At 35.1% G+C, this 20227-nt stretch overlaps 4 protein-coding genes across 5 annotated transcripts in view; 1 reads left to right on the top strand and 3 right to left on the bottom strand.

Annotated features, from left to right (window-relative positions):
- LOC105127122 (cysteine synthase) overlaps window positions 1-3136 on the bottom strand; it is a 4430-nt gene extending 1294 nt beyond the window's left edge. Inside the window, exons 1-9 of one of the 2 annotated variants that reach the window (XM_011028255.1) lie at window positions 2949-3136; window positions 2726-2779; window positions 2515-2624; window positions 2382-2439; window positions 1851-2114; window positions 1640-1777; window positions 1450-1501; window positions 920-999; window positions 525-584 (exon numbers count right to left, since the gene is read on the bottom strand). In XM_011028255.1, the coding sequence (XP_011026557.1) occupies window positions 525-584; window positions 920-999; window positions 1450-1501; window positions 1640-1777; window positions 1851-2114; window positions 2382-2439; window positions 2515-2624; window positions 2726-2767 (804 nt within the window). In that variant the 5' untranslated portion in view covers window positions 2768-2779; window positions 2949-3136. Of the gene's footprint in view, window positions 1-524; window positions 585-919; window positions 1000-1449; window positions 1502-1639; window positions 1778-1850; window positions 2115-2381; window positions 2440-2514; window positions 2625-2725; window positions 2805-2887; window positions 2907-2948 lie in introns of those variants that run through there. The other variant, XM_011028266.1, reaches the window with a different exon arrangement.
- Window positions 3137-6632: 3496 nt separating this feature from the next.
- LOC105127113 (ferredoxin, root R-B2-like) lies at window positions 6633-7359 on the top strand. The gene has a single exon (XM_011028244.1). The coding sequence runs from the start codon at window positions 6762-6764 to the stop codon at window positions 7194-7196; it is 435 nt and encodes a 144-aa protein (XP_011026546.1). The 5' UTR covers window positions 6633-6761; the 3' UTR covers window positions 7197-7359.
- Window positions 7360-7384: 25 nt separating this feature from the next.
- Window positions 7385-9428, bottom strand: LOC105127108 (Ribosomal L18p/L5e family protein). The gene has a single exon (XM_011028234.1). The coding sequence runs from the start codon at window positions 9122-9124 to the stop codon at window positions 8018-8020; it is 1107 nt and encodes a 368-aa protein (XP_011026536.1). The 5' UTR covers window positions 9125-9428; the 3' UTR covers window positions 7385-8017.
- A 2750-nt stretch (window positions 9429-12178) lies between these two features.
- Window positions 12179-16269, bottom strand: LOC105127099 (FRIGIDA-like protein 4a). The gene is made up of 3 exons (XM_011028223.1): window positions 15242-16269; window positions 13744-13919; window positions 12179-12963 (listed from the first exon to the last, which is right to left on the bottom strand). Exons 1-3 carry the CDS (start codon window positions 16143-16145, stop codon window positions 12478-12480), a joined length of 1566 nt encoding a protein of 521 aa, XP_011026525.1. The 5' UTR covers window positions 16146-16269; the 3' UTR covers window positions 12179-12477.
- Window positions 16270-20227: the final 3958 nt, after the last annotated feature.

Below are 20227 nucleotides of genomic sequence, written 5' to 3'. Positions count from 1 at the left end.
AGGATTTTTCATTCTCTACTTCTCTCTACTTCATCGTGTTGGGGTCAGGACACGTCCATGAAGCATCCGGAGAGCACTACCTGACTTGAGAGTTTTTGCTCTTTCTAGGTCAACTCCTCTTCACCGTGTTGAGATCAGGACACGTCCATGAAGCACACCGCCTATCCAATAGAGCTGATTCATGGATCACATCATGATTTAATTAGGGCTCACCACCTTTTGTTCGGCATTCCGAGGATTCATCCATCATGGCTAACTCTGGGGCATGACTCTGATACCACTTGTAAGGACTACGGACACCACCTATCTCCACATTGGTATGATATTGTCCACTTTAGGACAAAACCCTCATGGATTTGCTCTTGGGTTATACCCAAAAGGCCTCATACCAATGGAGATATTTGTCCATCCTTATATACCCTTGATCCTCCCCATTTCTAACCAATGTGGGACTTTGGTCGCATACCTAACAAAGGGCACATCATAGAAGTAACAGTTGCAGACTCTACAGGTTGAGAACTTACTAGCAAACCTTCTTTCAATGCAAGAAGCTTTGCAGTTTCAATTGCTTCATCACTTGATATCTGCAAAATCGCATAAATTCGTTGGGGAACAGTCTGGGACAATAAAAAAACTGATAAAAATCTGTGCAGACATGCAAAACAGAGCTATCATTCGTATCTGCACATCAAATCATTGCATTTCTCTAAGGAGACATTTCATTCTCTGTATTGTAATCTGACATGTTATTCACCAGTTCATGAGATGATTTAAAGCAAGCTTTAAAGCAGCCAATATAATCTGGCAACAATTTGTTGGGGAAAGTGCAGAATAATATGTGATGAATCAAATTCATGAAATGATAATTGCTGGAGTACTAATATAAATATACGAGTAATCAAGAACATTTTGGGCTTACTTGAACAACTTCATCAACGATCTTGACATCCAAAACCCCTGGGACAAACCCAGCACCTATTCCTTGGATCTTATGTGGACCTTGACATAAATGCATGCATGAATCAGTAAGCTTGCAATAACTTATATATAAAAAAGGGGTCCTCCTTACTTTAGTTACCACGGTAATACAAAAATAAACTAGAATTATTTGGATCTATGGAAAGCAAGCTCACCATAAAATGTCCTAGACAGTATTTTTTCTAAAGGGAAATCAGAAACTGTTTGCATAACATTACAGTGGTTGTTCCAAGATTAAAGCTCCAAGAAGGAATCATCAGATGAACCAACATGCATATTACCATAGAAATGTTTTCATTTCGCATTCCACTCAATAATGCAGTCATGCCAAAAACCTTGTGGTACAAATTTCATAAATGATTGATCTGTTTTGCCTATATAGTAGATTGTGTAGGAAAATTGAAAAGCAGCACGTGCAAGGAGTGTGAAACATCAAGCATATGAGTCGCATTAAATTTTAAAAAAACTCACCAGGTTTTCCTCCAGATAAAATGGGGCTTTCAACTGGTTCTACTCCATATAGCTACATGAAAACAAAGAAAACCTTGACAGTTAGGAAATAAAAATAAAAATAAAGCAGACACGCTTAAATTCTGTTCTAAGAATAGTCACGAATAAAACTTTATTGTGATTCAACGCAAGAATCCAGGGCCAAGCATACCTTAATGTTAGGATTCAGCTCTTTCAGGTATTTCCCGGCACCTGTAATGGTTCCACCAGTTCCTATCCCAGATACAAGGGCATCAACTTTCCCTCCAGAACCTTTCCATATCTCAGGTCCAGTAGTCTCATAATGAACCTACTTAAATAATGGCACGTATCAGATAATAATGTCAATCAATGACTTATCAAAGTAATGGTAGAGCAAATACCTTTGGATTAGAAGGGTTTTCAAACTGCTGGAGGATATATGCATTGGGTGTCTTCGCCTTGATCTCCTCAGCCATTTGGACAGCCCCTTTCATGCCTTTAGCAGGATTAGTAAGAACCAACTCAGCTCCAAAAGCACGGAGAATTATTCTTCTTTCGTTACTCATTGATGCAGGCATTGTGATGATGAGTTTATAACCCTTGGCAGCAGCCATGAAGGCCAGTCCTATGCCAGTATTTCCACTTGTAGGCTCAATTAGAACACTCTGCAGCAATAGTTTGTGAAGCCCCATCAAAATCAATGGAAATTTCAACAGCATAAAAACTCCACCAAACAATTAACCTCACAATCTTTCTTTCTTCACACTAGCATAAAAAATGAACAAATATATCACTTGAGAATACAAGTTATGCTGGTATTTTCACAATAACGGCACCAAAGTCACCAATACATGCACTTGCAAAATGGCGTAGCTATGATTCAAAGAATATTAATCAAATTATATAGCATTTTCAGAATTCTTCTTACTAACCTCCCCTGGTGTGATGAGGCCTTTGGCTTCTGCATCAGCAATCATGCTATAGCCAATCCTGCATAAAAATAGGGATTCGTCAGAAGGGTAGGAAAAAAAAAAGGAAGCATAAATGACAAGGAGTTAATTGTACCTGTCTTTGACACTGGAGCATGGCTCCATCCCCTCAAGTTTAGCAGCAATACGGGCAACGCAACCATCCAGAACGTTGTTGAGATACACTAATGGAGTTTTACCAATCAACTGGGCAAATAAACATGACAAATAGATCCTAAGCAAACGAAAGAACGGAACCCGCAAAGAAGATAGGATTATAATTTGACCTGACAATGAAGATAACTTACTTCAGTTACATCTTTAGCAATTTCGTATTTCTCAACCGCCATTTTTTCAGATTACTGCAGCTCAAGAAAACAGAAGTCAGAAAGAGAAGTTCTATCGAATAGAGATAAAATAGTCCTTGACTTTGAAAAAACTGTAGATGTCTGGTTGGAAATAAAACCTTAAAAGACCAATGAGATTATGAGATGGAAGTAACAACGGGAAGTTTAAGGAGGGAAAACTCACCTATGGATTACGACAAGAAAATGGCTTTGTGAAAGCTGATAGGCAGACATGCACTTTTGTCAAGGAGAACAGGTTCCTACAAAACCATTGGTTTCTTTTATGTAAGCACCTAAATGCAGGAAAGAATATAAAAGCAAGTTGCTATCTATGGAGTCTCAAATTATGGTGCCAGAAACGGAAATCTCCTAAAAAACAAATAGGGTGGAAATTCATCATTCTTGCAACGTGACCTATGAGATATATAGACCGTATCTAACTCGATTATAAGGCTAGATTAATTGTTGACTGAGATGTTGCGAAAATGAGGCCAAATTAATACGGTCAGGCCTCGTTTTGGATATTTTAGATTTTTTCGTAAGGAGGACCAGAGCAGAAAATAGTTGTTTTTTCACCAAAAACAAATATGGTATAGATAATAATATTTATTGATCACAAAAATAACTAATGGCGGTTTGTTTTAGCAGGGGCAGCTCATGTTTCTCACTTTCTCGTGATAGTGGCAATTACTTATTCATTTACATTAGCTGCAAGCATAATTTTTAAAATATTTTTTTGATTAAAAATATATGAATTTATTTATATATTAATACATCAAAATTAAAAAAAAAAACATTAAAAAAACATTTACTATTTTTTTTTATATCAAATACATTTTTAAAATATAGTTAAAAATATATTAAATCCCAATACTAAAACTTTTTTCCTTCTCTATAAAAGTTTATTTGAAAACACGATGTAAATTGTATTTTCTCATATTTTGATTATATTTTTATAAAAAAATAATTTTTTTATATTTTTAAATTATTAAATATATTTACATTAAAAATAATTATTTAAAATAAAAAAATATTATTTCAATGCATTACTAAATAAAAAAATATTTTAAATTATAATCACTCCCCCAACATTATATCAAACGCATTCTCAAAGTACATGGAGCGCCATCACCTACAGCCCTTTCCCCTGCCGAGGACTTCCGTGAAAATGTAAACGGGCGGCATTGCTCGTGTGCTCGACACTTGTTGCCCTGGTTTATGAAGTATTATAATATGAAAATTCTCAGTGTTTATTTTTGAAAATTCATTTAGGACAAAAAAATCTTATTATACTTCTTCCAATATTTACATATGATTTTATAATTCATGATATAGAAAAAACATACCGTTTTGGAAAATGTCAACCTAGACATTGTGATCTACGATAATTTAATGGTGGATACAGCTAGCATATGCTGGACCCATATATATTCTATAATTTATCATGCAAGCGTTTGTCAAACTAGCTAGCATGTAAATTAATTTTAACTAAAAGAAGCATAAAAATCTAATCTTCAATTGTTTTGTTTTAGCTATTCACTCGGTTGTTTCTTAGCAAACTTCCATTTTATTTCTCTTCTTTGAAAATATACGATTTTAACGACGCCAAATTCGTTGCAGCAGAGCAAGATAGGTCCTAAATATCAGAAAGATATTAACATTAATTTATGTATTATGGCTGGCACCAGCCTATGCGCATGAAAATCTGGAATTACAACCAAGAATGGCAGCAGAGTTACGGGTTATGAGACAGTATTGTCCCAATCTTTTATGCATATGAACTGCCGTGGTGTACTCCTGAAATCAAGTTTGTACGACGCCGTGCGAGTGCCTAGTTAGGTTCTACTTCTACCAATTCCCATTGTACCTCGTTCATGAATTGCTGTATTTACTCTGGTTCTTCTCGGTGAAGTGTAACGAGGATATTTAAAATTGGGTTAAAAATGGTGTTTTTAAAATGATTTTTTTATATTTTTAAATAAAACACATTTTAAAAAATAACCACCTCTCAAATAGCCTATATGTCTCCTTCCACCTCCAACTTGGTGGCTTAGAAATCGATGATGCTGGTGATGGTGAGGATCGCTAAGAAAATAATTATAATACACCTTTGAAATAAATGTTCAGTCAAAGAAAAAACAGACTTTGCGAAGAAGTCAAATATGTTAGGGTTTTATTTTCAGTGAAACAAATATATATGGTTAAAAATATAGATAAAAATATATTTTTTGTGAAAATTATAAAATCCAAAAGTAAAATTGTGACGAGAGAATCCATAAATAAAAATTAAAAAGTTACAAGAATTTTAAATCAGAACTTTTCATGCAATCGTTAAATTTTGATGATGTTTAAAAGTATAATAATAATTATTTTTTAAAATATTTTTTATTTAAAAAAAAAACAAAACTAGCATATTTTTATTTTCTTTTAAGAGAATAGCACAATTCTGCTACCAGTATAGCATAATCAATAAAAATTTAACACGTTATACTATTTTTATCAGTGCAACGCTTAAAAATATTTATTTATACCAGTTTTTTTATATATATATTTTTGGGATTACATTATTATCCATAGCACAATCTTTTAAATCTTATCAGGCTGTGGTATTGAAAATAACACAACTAATTATATTATGCTCTTAAAAATAGCGCAATTTATTTAAATTATGGTTTTATTCACAAATATGCTAAAATAACACAACTAATTATATTATGCTCTTGAAAATAGCCCAATTATTTAAACTATGGTTTTATTCACAAATATGCTAATTTATAAAATAAAAAAAACTCTTTTTTTTGGAGTGGTTTTTTAAAATTATTGTGTTTTTGTTTTCTTTTGATCACCTATGAGTCACTTACGAGTGGCTTCAAACCCTAAAAAATAAAAACCAACATTTTATATATAGATATTTAGACCTTGTTTGTTGGTTGAAAAGTATTTTTTTTTTAAATTAAATTTTAAAAAAATGAATTATTTTTTTATATTTGATAGTATAATGAAAAATAAGTTGGAAAGCATTTTTCAGTGTTTGATTATGTCATAAAAAATAAGTTAGAAAATAATTTATTAATATTTTATTTTTATCAAATTTATTAAAATAATAAGAAACAAATCTTACAAATTAAAAGGTTGAATGAGAATGAAATTTTAAAAAAATATAATTTCATAAATTATCTCAAATAAAATAAATAATAATTAAAATAATAGAGATCAAATCTAAAAAATAAAAGATGAAAAATGAAAAAATTAAAATAATAATAATTAATATTTTATAAATTATTTCAAATAAAATAAGTAACAATCAAAAGAATGAGAATTAAATTTGATAGATAAAAAATTTCAATAAAAAATAATAGAAAAAAAACAAATAATAATTATAAAAATGAGGACTAAAGTTAATATAAAAATTAAATTTTAAAAGATGAAATTAAAAAATAAATATTAAAAATAAAATATGTATAGCAATCAAAAGTTTGAGAATCAAATTTGATATAATCATCAAATAATATGATAATTTTAAATTTTTCATAACTTTCAAAAAATGTTTTCCATCTAAATTTTTCAGAAAAACATTTTCCTGAAAATCAAGTTAAATTTTTCTTTGATTGTAAAGTATTTTTTATTGATAAACTTTTCTAATATTAAATAAATATAAAAAAATTTAAAAAATAATTTTTCAAAAAATAAATTATAAAATCAAGCATAGCTTTTCTTTATCTGAAACTGAAAAGATGGAGGCTGTTTGAGGGCAGGAGACTACCATTCCCAACTTCTTAAGCAGTTCATTTTGGTGCTTTTTAGAAAAAGTTATTTTTAGAGCATTGCACTTCTTAATTATTATTATTATTATCCTCCCAGGGAAACGCCCACCTCATGACAAAAACTAATTTCCAACGACAGCCTTCAACTCCCAGCAAAACGTTATCCTATCGAACACCACAAATTACTTCTAGACTCCCAAAAGCTTCCCTCATTTCCCACCTCACAAAAAACCATGGCAACCCTTCGTTTCACTCCATCTCCTTCCTCCATCCTCACCAGACAAAAACTACCCACCGAACTCTCTTCATCTGAACTCAACTACAAAGCTGCCAGATCCTTGAAGACTGTAGTCAGGTCTTACAAAGTGGTGATTGAGCATGAAGGTCAATCCACAGAGCTGAAGGTGGAACCGGATGAGACCATACTATCCAAGGCATTGGACTCTGGATTGACTGTGCCTCACGATTGCAAACTTGGGGTGTGCATGACTTGCCCAGCAAAGCTAATAAGTGGCTCTGTTGATCAGAGTGAAGGTATGCTCAGTGATGATGTGGTGGAGCGTGGGTATGCACTGCTCTGCGCAGCCTATCCAACGTCGGATTGTCACATTAGCCTTATTCCCGAAGAGGAGCTGCTGTCACTGCAACTAGCAACAGCTAATGACTAAATGCTTTGTGCCTAATGTTTTAAGTGAGGATTTTTGTTATCTCATGTTGAATCAGAGTATAATCTTTATCATACGCTTATTTTGCAATAGAATGCTGAATAGATTTGTCAAAATTTGGATCATCCCTGTCATCTCAATGCGACCAGCAAATCATATCTTCAAATAGTGTTGTCCTTTGAATTTGATTCAAATCCTCTGATAACATCTCCTCCTTAAAAAAAAAAAAAAATCATCACAAGCGAATAAAACATGAGTGAAAAAGGCTGCTTCTTCATGTCATTTTTTTCTGACTGCATATCTTACGAATTGTTGAATGTGGTCGAGAGGTGTAGATATATCCAATAGCAAGACATCGATTAAATAATGACATGAATTGTTGCAAAGGATTTCAAATTTTTTCATTCATTTGTGCACAACAAGCTTGAACAACACCTCGTCAGATTATACACAGAGACTACCGCAGGACGATCCTCAGTTCTAGTTTGCATCCCACAAGTAACAGAGCATTACAATCAGCAAGCGTGCCCCTGGTTGTTGTAAGCAATGCCGATAGGAGCAGAATAGATTACGAACTTGCAATTTTCTAATGGTGGACACGAGTCCCTTTCTCAGCAAATGGAGGAACTGGCCCTCTTTATGCCACTGGACATGAAATCCAAGCACTAAATTTTGACTGCTTCTATAAGGAGGGAAATTAAGCGCACTTCATTACTCAATTATCTTTCTAAAAGCAGAGTTGTCTAGTACTACTTGAAAGAGAAGCTGTTCGCAACAAATGTAAGCAATGCCATAATGTAAGGCTTGTAGATGATAAAAGGAACTCATTGAACAGCCAGCCCTGTATCAAGCTTCAAACCAGTGGATGGGAACCTAGCCTTCGAGGGCTTCCTTTGCTTAAGCTTCACTTTCACATTAATGCCATTGTCGATAATAGCCTGCAGCACAATCTGAAGCTTTCCCTCCAATCTCTCCCCCTTTCTTGGCGTGTAGACCACATCATGAATATCATCTGCTAATGCTCTCTGAGCTAAAATCCCTCCAATTGCAGCACAAGCAGCTGCATTCTTGGTTGAAGCCAGGTCGAATTTAAAATCCTTCGATATCGAATGTGCCACGGCCACCACCTTACTAGTCACCCGGTGTATAACACAAGCGCGGACAGAGGCTTTTGATATGTAAATGTCAAGGCAAAATGGCTCATGATAAGGACCTGTAAGCTGATTGAAAGTCGGAGTCCTGATCTTCTTTTTCTCGGCACCGCAAGAACTATCCATGTTACTAACCAAAGAATAAACCTTCGGATCCTTTGCTATTCTTGGAAGTTTTTCAACATCAAAAGCTGAATTACAGCTTGGGTTTTCCTTCCTTTTGCTCTCTTTACTACTTTCATTCTTCTTTGAAGATTCTTTCTTTTCATTTCCCTTAGGATCATCTTTCCTCCTCCAAGAATTCTTCCTGTGGAAGTCGAAACTGTACTCTTCAAACTCTTTGGAGTCCCGATCAAGCTTGTAAAAGAGATTACCTCGAATTCTCATATTATCAATCTCATCAAAATCAGGGTTACCATGCAAAGATTTAACATCATCAAACTGCTCACCGAATGCCTCAATCACTGACTTCGCTTCCTTTTCCCTATCCAATCCTCGCCATGCATGAACTAAACTCGATGATACCTGCCAGGCGTCATCGTCCACGAGCTCAATATTATAACCATCCAAATGAGGCCTACTATCACCGAGTAACGGAGAAAGATGAATCTTGCTAGAGTAGCTGGTTGACCTCTCTTGAAGCGATGCTTGTTCGGTCGTTTCGTTTGCCTTGTCAATATTTGTGGAAGCCTTCGAGCAAAAGCTACTTACTTTTGAGAGAAAATGTGAGCTCAGTCGTGATTGGAGGCTGATGAATACCCTAACTCGGGTTGGTGTCATCTTGGACTTCTGAATTTAAGATAAAAATAAGTGGGCAATTCATCAAACAATTGGTAGGCAACAGTCAGAAACCGAACTTTCTCCCCACTCTTTGATAAACGAAGGCATGTCTGAAGTAGAGGCAAGTCTTTATCGTAAGATACCACCGCCACAAGGTTACAAACTGCGGAAAAAGGTAAAGAGAATCCAGTGTTCAACTTGGTTCGTAGTAAAAGGGTCTTATGGTGGGGCCTGAGGACTCCAAAGCAATCCAACTCAACGTCTATGCACAGCGCGATTGGTGTTCGCCTACCGCACCTTATTACGAATTTAAGCAGTTTGTCTACGCGGATAAACGGTGATTTGCATAATTTTTTATATATATCTTATTATGATAATATTACAAATAAATTTTAAAAAATAAAAAGTATATTATTTTAATATATTATAAAATAAAGCAATTACTAATATTAAAAAAAATTACTAAAAAAAATTATTTTAAAAAACAATTGCTAATACAAGTAAAAAATATCTAAATCACTACAAATATGGAGATATACTATTTAAATAAAAACATCAATATTTAGAAATTATATTGAGAATTACTAAAAGGTAAAAACAAGTTAGAAATAATTTGATTATTGTAACCAAATTCAAAATCTTTATATAAAAAGTCAAGTTCTAGTGAAATCTTATATACAAGTCATGGATAAATAAAAGAATATAAATGATTTTTTTTTATAATGCTTAATTTATATTTGAATTCTTCAGCCAACTAATTAAGAATAATAAATTTTACATTAATTAAGAAAGAAGATAATACCACTTAGAATAATAAAACATTTGTATACGTATTTTAAGATATTTTGTTACCATTTCCTCTAATTATATGAATTTGTATAGGAAAAAGATTTTCATAAGGAAAATCTAGATTAGGTTCTCAACCTAAATTTCATTTTGATGAGGTTCCTTGTATATCTATTAATCCTTCAATTAGTTTTAGGTAACATTTTTATAAGGTAATCATGTCATGTCGAAATCTTTTATTTCTATATATATATATATATATATATATATATGAATGGTGAGTTTACTGATACTCCCCCTCACATGATAGATAATTTTGTATAACAACGTAATAATTGTTAAATAAATTTGATTTAAAAATTTGATTGAAAAATAAGTTGAGGTCTTATCTGGATTGAACCTGTAGGCTGTGGACTTTTGTGAGGTTACCAAGAAAACATATTTGGCCTGAGCGTGGGCTACACACACCTCCTCCGGCTGCAATAAGCTTTTCACATGCCTTCTGTCGACGCGCGTTCAAATAACAACTTGGTGTTTCACGCTAAATAACTGCGAGGCGCTCCCACACTACAACCATTGCCACTTCTTGCCTGCATATAATGATCACTTGAAAATCCCATGCCGCGGGCGGGAGAAATCTGGTCTTTTATTGGCCGAGTTCCCGTCCACATCCTGTTGTCCCACCATGAACCAAAACCCAACGAGACAGTTGAAGGGAGTAATAAGGCAAAGGACCATCACCCAGCGACGGTAACACCCCCCCCCGGCTGCCCTGAGGTTAAAATATTTGCCCCCTCCTCAACAGTGATATATTAAATTTGGTCCGTTTTCCTTGGAGTTTTAACTTGATCCTTGAAAGATGAAAGACCCCTTCAGTTATTTATAAACAAAAATCTTCAAAATTGACATATTTGTTCCACTTTTCTATAAAAAAAAAATTGTTTTTAATCCATAAAAAAACAAAATTTATCATTTTTGTCCCTAAAAAAAGTACCTTAGCATTTGAATATTTTCCTGCAGGGAAAAAAATGTTAGCCCCATGTCAATGAATCTGAAATCATCTCTGCCTTCTCCAAGGCTTAGTGGAGTAAATACCATCAGTACTTGCAAGTTACCACGAACCCGGGAAACACAGACAACCTTACCTGCTAGCTAGAAAACCACCCTTTTAATGCCAGCGACAAAAGTTGATAGAACATAGTGCTCTTAGAAAACAAAGAAGAACTCCTGTGTGTAAATTGATAAATATATCTCTGATTTATACGATCCGAATTCTGTGTACATATTATAAAGATACTCACTCAAGGAATCGCCTCTTGACATGGATACTACCAAAATAACACATGCTCAAATCACCGATGTACATGTACATCTACCACTGGCCGTATTACAATTAACATACGAACCCAGTCTTGATTTTCACTAGAGTGGCGAGTAGAGCACCGGAATTTTGAACAATCGAGGACGCGGAATTTCCGAGCAAACAAAGTCTGATGAGTCACAGAAATTCTCATCAACCCAACTTTCGTAATGCATTCCAAACTAAACCCATCCAGACAAACTCGAAAACTTTACAGGCGGGGCCTGCCGATTTGCCAATTTTCCCAATGCTTTATAGATTATGCATTGATACCACTCTAAAATTCTGTAATTTCCCCCCTAAGGTCGGTTACCTGATAATTCTGTCAGGTCGATTTTGCGATGCTCCAGGAAGGGAGCTTCTCTTTAAGTTTAACATAACACGTGCCATGAAAAGGCTTTGCATTTATTACACTGTGCCTTCACAGAATACCGTGCCTTCACGAATTTACAAGGCACCGAATTGACACTTGTCCCTTTCAGACATGAGAACAACCACTCAACAACTGCACCTACATCAACAGAATCATTTCATTCCACTAACCACTTCCTGTCCTTTGGCCGTTTTTGGAATTCACCTCAACTACAAAATGTGAAACACAAGTCTTTTACTTTCATCCTGCACGTAAAAAAACATTAAGACAGCTGGGGTGTCATATCACCAGCTAATTATACATTCCACACAACGCTAGTGGGATGCCGAGTGCCATCTGATCAAGCAACAAGGACACCTGGATCACCAGGCCGTAAATTGTGGGCGTTATAAAGGCGGACGCTCAAACGGAAACAAACGCCACCTCCATTCGATTTTGATTAAGATCTTTGCAAGCAATAGCGCGCATTCGTCAACACATTATATGGATTTTTTTTCCAATTCCGAGCACGCTAGAAACAAAAACGAACCGAACAGGATAGCAAGAAATAGTCTTTCTACAACTAACCCTAGTAACAGTGGTAGTACTTTCAGCTCATTGACATTGTTATGCTTCCATCATGATTACTTTCCACAATCACCTAGTGCTAGAGTTTGATCAATATTAGAAATACAACTTCTCACCATGGCAAAGCAAGAAGTAGAACAGTTATAATTAAACACACACGGATTGTTGCTACCGTTAAGACGGTTAGTGATTACAAACAAGCCAGTTGAGAAAGCAAATGAGATTGGAGTCATCATATCAGTGGTTACCATCATCGAGTAGTCATGTCTATCGGTAGTAAGCCTGCTGATAAGCTGGTGCGAAACCATTGCCATACCCTCCATATGCTGGATAATTCAAAGGAGCTACAGGGTATGAACCAGCAATTGGAGCGGCAGCCTCAGGAGAGTAAGCATACGGAGATGGTGGACTCCTGCTGCCATAAACAGCCGGTGGAGAAGGATATGCTGGTACCCCAGTAGGGTATTGTGTATGTGAGGGAGACCTGACAAAAGTTGGAGGTGCAGGAAAAGATGACACATATGCATTCGTCAAGCGACCAGCCTTGGCTGGGGGCATAGGGCCACCATTGCTGGCTCGTGTTCGTTTGTTGGCTGGAACTGCAGCTGGCCTTTTCTTCTCTGTCTTGGCCTTCTCAAGTTGTTCAAGGCGTTTCTTAAGGTTTTCTGGAGGGAACTGTGCCTCTAGTTTGTAATCTTCAACGCACTTAATAACAGCCCGGAGGGCTGACTGCTCCTTTCGTGCAGCAAGATGCTACAAAATAGATTAAAAAATAAATAATGCTAATTAGTTGAGTTTCTCGTGGTTGCTCATGCAAAAGAATGAAATTCAGGAATGCATGTACTTCAAAACCTTTTCTTCTCCCGAACAATTAACACAGTTACCCAAGCTTGCATTAAAAGACTTACAGGTATTGTTGCAGGCAAAGACATGATATTACAAGCATAAAACATTTAATCAAAAACAGAGAAAGGCATAGATAATATAATTTTAGCCCCTAAAGTAATTGAAAAAACAATTGCATTTGAAATTAGCTCAAGTGAAGAAATGGTGGTTTGCCTAGTAGTTTGGAGAGACTATACAAATTATAGACGGGGAGGTACAGGATGGTGGCCAGTGACACCAAGTTATTTACAGGGGGGGATTTTATGGAAAACATTAAAACAACCACTGTAGGTCACACCCAAAAAATGAGAGCTTCACTCCCTATAGTAAAATGTTGTGTCTAGTTAAAAAAGAAAAAAGAACAAGGCTGTAAATTAATTCAATACACTATGACCCCTGCAGTCATTTATCACTTCTTCAGAGAAAAATGCAGCATTTTTTTAAATCACCTACCAATGACGAAACACAAAATCAAGATTACCACACAGGTCAATCACATAACATGTGATCTGGTGTCCAAACACATGTTGCAGTTGAACCAGTTTCCAGTGACAAAATAAAGTCACATAATCAGTTCCTCAGAAGACAGGGCATATAAATTATCCGTGAACAAAAAATCAACTAGTTATACGGGATAACAGGAAATACCGCAGCTCGACCAGTATTTTCAGGATCCTCTAATACAGAAGCTGCAGCCTTCTTAGCATCCTTCAAAAAAGCTTTCAGCAAGGGTACAGGGGGGAATTTATCCACAAGGCCAACTTCATAGGTGAAATGCACTGCATCTAGCTGTTGTCCCCTACTGATTAATTCTTCAATCATATCTGCACGTGAGAGCAGTGTAAAACCATTGAACTAATCTATAGCAAATATAATACACAATTAACGGGTTGCATCAAAATCCATGACAGTGACCAAAAGGCTACTTCAAAAACAACATGATCTGGTGATAATAACTGTAAAACTCGATGACATATTTGAGATTGAGACGAAACAATATATCTAACACACCTAATACTGATGTGTGCAGATAGAAAATGCGAAGGATGTGTTGGATGAACTCTACTACAAATACATTATTTACACGGACATATCTAAACTATCAAATCCATAACTGTTGACTTCTATAACAGCTAGATTCCAATGCTTCCTATAAAAAACATATCCTCACCAGTTTCAATGTAAGTTAAATAACAAAAAAATTATTGCCCTCGTCATAGAAACAAGATGCTTTCCAACATGGGTTCATAATCATTGTACATCAATTTGTCAGGAACAGAACAAAAAACTAGCATGCACGTCAAGCAGCTGGAAGACTAAAGCACATCACATGGCAATAGAACGTGCAAAACTGCTACCTTCTCATTTTTACCACAAGGTTAAAAAGGTCATCCTTATCATGACATGTAACTTCCAAGACCACATATCAACAAAAGCCCAAACTAGATATAAGGCGATCTAAGCCCCATGGCAGGAAATGAAAGGTCGATGTAGCCTACAGATTCAGTAATTAGCACTGAACAGAAGCACATTAAAACGGAATTGATCCCATTCCCCATTCCACCTATCAAATCGTACAAGGGCATTTAGCTAAACGCATGCAAGGAACCAAGGCAACCTTATCTTGAAGCTCATAAGCTTATCTTGAGGAATTCTCAAATTCTCAACCATGTCTGGATCACAAACAACCTACATATGCACACTGCATGAAAGGGATCTTAAAAAGCTAGATGTAGCAATCAAAATCCCTAAACAAGAGCCAAACTCTCTCAAAATGAAAACTTTGATACATCACGTGTACGTTCTCTTTGTTTCCATTAATCCCTTGAGTTTTGCAAAAACATACATCGCATTTTCTCCCACATTGAAGTGTGCGATAGCACACCCGTCCTTCACTTAGTTTAGGGATCAAGATCCGCCATACACTCTCCCAAAAAAAAAACAAGTAAATATCAACTAGCGACATATTTTTGTTGTTTTGAATCTTGATTGCAGAGTCAGACACTTTGTCGGCAGAAAACAATATTTTTTTCCCAAACACAGACCAATAAATGTAAGCTTAAGAAAAAACGAAAACAGCAAGAAAACATCTCAAAACACAAAGCAAAACACAAAACCCGTAAATAAATAATGAAGCAAAACATACCAGGCATTTTATCACCCAACCCAAGAGAGACAGCAAGCTTAGGCATTTGTTTCCTCCAAGCAGACCCAACAACAAGCTTCCTGTACAAATCCACATCATCCTTCTTCACAATCCCGAAAGTCACCAAATGCTGCAAGAAAGTATGCACATCAGGAGTCTTGACATTCTCAATCCCACCTCTTTCCTCCAAACTCTTCTTCCAAGTCTCCGCTATCTCCTTCGCTCTTTCCTTAACACTAGGCGTAACTAACAACCTGGATTTCCCGATTACTGGGTCCACGACAACCGGAATCAAACTCTCCAAGATTAACACACAAGCCCAGCCTAAATCATTTCCCTTTTCACCACTTCTTTCCCCTCTTTTATCCACCGGAAAAACCTCCGATATCGCTTCTATGACAAACTTTGCCGGATCCACACACTCAGCTAGAGCCAAAGGAATTTGCTTCCTCAAAATTTCAATTTCCTTCTTTTTGGTAATCACAAAATTCCAAAACTCACGCGACTCCATTGTCAAACAGAGAGACTTCAAAACCATAAAAGATCCATCTCCATCATCCACCTCTCCATCCGGATTTTCATAATCAGGATCTGACAGTGACTTGAGAGCTAGTTCCCTGCGTTCTTCGACGCGCTCTAGTGCGATCTCGACGCTACCGTCGATTGTTACCTCGCGCTTCTTGAGCGAAGCAAGGGAAGCTTTTGTTTGGGTGTCTAGGGTTTGGATTTTGTGTTTCAGAGCTTCTGATTTCTTCTGGAGGTTTTGTTCCAGTGAAGTGAAGTGATCGGAGAGTTCTTTCCATAGGAGAGTGCAGCTCGTCATCAGTGATGTTTGACGCTGGAACTCGTCAAAGCTGGGCCGAGTTAGCTCAGTTAACTCGCCTGGATCGGGGATCGACCCCATGGTAGTGGCTGTTTCGATCAAGTTTTCGGTAACAGTGGGTGAAAGTTTAGAGGAAGAAACCCTAGAACCGAGAGAGAAAGATCAAGAGAAGAGAGAGAGGGGGGGATAAAGTTAGCTAGGGGAACAAGACAGCGATGACATGGAGCGTTTCAGAAAAGGACACGTGTAGTGGCGACTAAGGAGAAAGTGGTAATGTAGGGGTCTAGAATGCGCCGGGGATGCGTAGGAACTGAGGTTCGCACCAAAAGAGCATGTGGAGACTAACGTGAGCGGGTGCGTAGGATAGGAGAGTGGGGAGCCTGACGTAGGATAAATGGAGGGGGGAGTTGGTTTGGGTTGGAAGTGAGGACAAGAAGGGATGAGATTACTTTCGCGGAAACCGAAGAGAGATCGTAAAAAAGCAAAGTGAAATGGAAAGGGAGAGGGTGGGCCAGGCCCACTTGTGACCACCACATGGGTGGAAGTCAGATAAAGTAAAGGCATTGCCGGTGTAACAGTAAGAGCTTAGTGGAAATTAGTATGTATGTATGTATGTATGCATGCATGAATACAGCGAGAAGCATCCCTCCATCAGCCATCAAGTACCGCGGCTGCTGAGGAGTCCAGTCCAGACCAGAGATTCAATCATGCCCATCATTTTTCTATGACCTTGTGAGAAAAAAAACATCTAAGCTAAAATCTTGCTTGCGACTTTATGCAGACGTATGGGAGGACGCCACTTGGCATATCCTGATATGTTTTTATAGTGACTGATTGATCCAGTAAAACCTTACTTTTACTCCTCCATTTTTTACCTGAAAGTAAATAAAATTTTTATGTACGTGTACATAAGGAAATTACATTTACATTTACCCTTTGTATTTATTTATAAAATGTACTCAGACAGTTGAGAACTTTCTTGTGCCTAAGTTGTTAGCCCTTTCATATTTGCATGTTCGTATCATTGTTGGTGGCTTTTTTTTAATCATTTTTTTATCCTTAAATTTTATTTTATTATGTTGTTCTCGAGTGTCATGTTTTCATGCTTGGAGTTTACTTTGCATTATATGTCACTTCTGTGCTGTGACAAATTATCTCTACATTACATGAAAATTACTAGTATTTAATAAATAAAAAATTAACAGCATGGATTATCAGTTTATAAAATACTGGGCGATTTTGGGCAAGTACTACCATTACATAGCATTTACCACTATATTGATTCGGGATTGGTAACAAATTAATAATAATTTTTTAATTAAACATATATAAAAAATTATATTTTAAAAAAATTTGTATTTGACAGCAAAGTCAAACCCAAAATACTTATTACTGTATTTTTAAAGTATTTTTATTAATTATTTTAACTGTGATAATTCATAAAATATTTTTATTAATTATAGATTTATAAAAAAAAAAGATTACTATAGCAGATTTGTTATTGCATTTTAAAAATAATTTTTTAAAAAATAATTTAAAATTTTTTCTCTGCTTTAAAATAATTTTTTATATTTTTAATGTATTGTTGTTAAAATAAATTTAAAAAATAAAAAAATATTATTTTATTATATTTAAAACAAAAATACTTTCGAACAAAAACTATATCAGTAACAACCATAAAATATAATTTTTATTGAGGAAATAACAAATCTATAAACCAAGAAAAAATATTTCAATAAAAAGATATGATTTGAATTTTTAGATAAAAAATGTTAAATTATATTTTTATAATAGTTTGTTATTTGTAAATTATTTAAACTTGGTTTATAAATAATTTTTTGATCCACTTTACTTGGGATCTGGAAAATATACATGGTTTAAGTTTATTTAAGTAATCATAATAACAAAAATAATAATAATAAATAATAATAATAAGCATACTAAAAATAATAATTGAAGATAGAAATTTCATTGATAGATAACAAGTTCATAAAAATATAAACTACTTCAATAAAAATATATAATTTTAATCTTCGCATTTAAATCATTAAATTCTATTTTTGTAATGATTTATTTATAATAATTAAAATGTGTTAAGATATAACAATCATATGTGATATCAAACCCAAAAACAAGCATGATAATTCTGGAAAATTAAGTCTACAGACTCAGGATCGCAAATTTGGTCCAGGCACTCAAGGTCTGCCAAGCATATATAATTTCAATATTAGGTGTTTAACAATTATATTATTTTTTATTATCATCCTCTAAAAAATCTGAACAAATTATTTTATCTTTAATTGTTTTTTTAATGTAAAATATATTTTATAAAAAATATAATCTCACCCTATCTACATGCCTAATAAGTTTATTTAGTAAATGAAGTTATTGCATGTATGTTTCTAGTTTTTATAGACAGGGAATGTGTAGCTAGTAGCATAATGATAGACAGGGGACCCAAATTACCAACGAATAGAGCATGGCTACCGGGGGCGTGTATTTATTTTTTATTACCAGAACACTAATAAATGACTATCTTGATTTCATAACCCAACACATGGATTTGATAAGTTCATGTAAATTGATTTTGATATATTTTTTTGGATATTTTATTAATTTAACATTTTTTAATAATTTTTTTCAATATTATTCTGAAAAAAAATTTGATTTTCATAATTTAATTTATTTTTTATAAAATTATCACGGTAAAATCACTTATTTATTAAGTTAACCACTACCTATATATGCTATATAATTATTTCAATATTTTATTTAAAAATATCATTTAATATACTGCGTTATAAATATTTTAAAAAAATACATTATTTAATATATTTTATGTTAATTTTTCATGTAAAAAAATGACCCGAACCCACAGCAGCGCGGCCCTGTATAGGATATAATATCTGTTTCTGCAATACTGTACCTAAGTGGGCTCACTGCGCAGAAATCTTACATGCCGGTTTTAACTCTAGACTTTGGGTTGTGAATAGTAATTAGAAGGGCGGCGCTTTTATTTATTCAACGCCGGGCCCGTCAAATAACTAGAGAACTCATCTGAATTCTACCTGCCCCGATTCAGTTGAAAGAACAAGGAAGAAGGCCTGTGGATTGAGCTTACGAAAACAGAGTTGATCGAACCCTTGATTAAATTTGAACGAAAGAATGATCTGTTTCATTCTCCGTGCATGTGTGATGTCCACCTTACTCTCAACAATTTCATCGAGCTCTGCGAAGAAATGGCTTACGATCATGTGGAAGTCCACCGCTGGGAATTTTCAAATCTCCATTTACTATAATTATTGAGTGGTCCACCGATGGCCATAATTGTGTAGCTAAGCCTCCAATAAGTACCAGGTAGCCGAGGTTTAAATTAGTGTCAACTCATTGATAAATGCTTCGTTCATGCAAACAAGAAAGTTGGTGGGTCCGTCTCGGGTCTGTTCCCATTAAATAAGACATTGTTTGGATCCAATTATATTCTTCTCCTCTTCGAGGACGTATAGCAACGCCATCGTCTTTCATCCAGGCATCACGCATCCTCAGAAGTTGGACCATAGGACCAGATTGGGAGGGGACAGTTGGTTGCTGGATTGCTAATCATCTAAAAAGAGAAAAAAAAAAAAAAAAGGAAACAAGAACAGGTTGCAGCAGGGAGGATGGCATCGTGTCTTCAGCTGCTGAGCCACTGGCAATGCACAAAATACAATAGCAGCACGTCAAACGGGACATAGGGTATTGTACCATTTTAACACTCTTCTTACTTCCATGATCACATATTCCGATAAAAATTGTCATGGCCCAGGAAATGACCGTGGGAGAGCAAGGTGCTTCCTCCTAGTCCCCTCTCACTCTCATCATTGTTATTAAAAGAAACTAAAACAATAATTGAAATTATTTTAGCAAAAACTACTAATCCTGTACGGAAGTGACAGTAGATCACAATAGTATTTTTTTTTTTTTTAATCATGGTTGAAAGTTTAACAGCTAACTTGAGTTTTCTGAATTTTTCCAAAAAAAAAAAACATCCAATACATTTCAGATGTTTAGTTCATCATTATTTTTGCTATGAAACCATATTAACAGTCCCTTTATTTTTAATTATTTTTTTCTACATTTAAAATAAATCCGACCAGCAACATAACGGATGTGCAGTGCAGACT

This window comes from Populus euphratica, unplaced genomic scaffold, assembly GCF_000495115.2.
Source record: "Populus euphratica unplaced genomic scaffold, PopEup_1.0 scaffold1.1, whole genome shotgun sequence".
Taxonomy (NCBI): domain Eukaryota; kingdom Viridiplantae; phylum Streptophyta; class Magnoliopsida; order Malpighiales; family Salicaceae; genus Populus; species Populus euphratica.
This window is presented reverse-complemented; position numbering and strand designations above follow the sequence as displayed.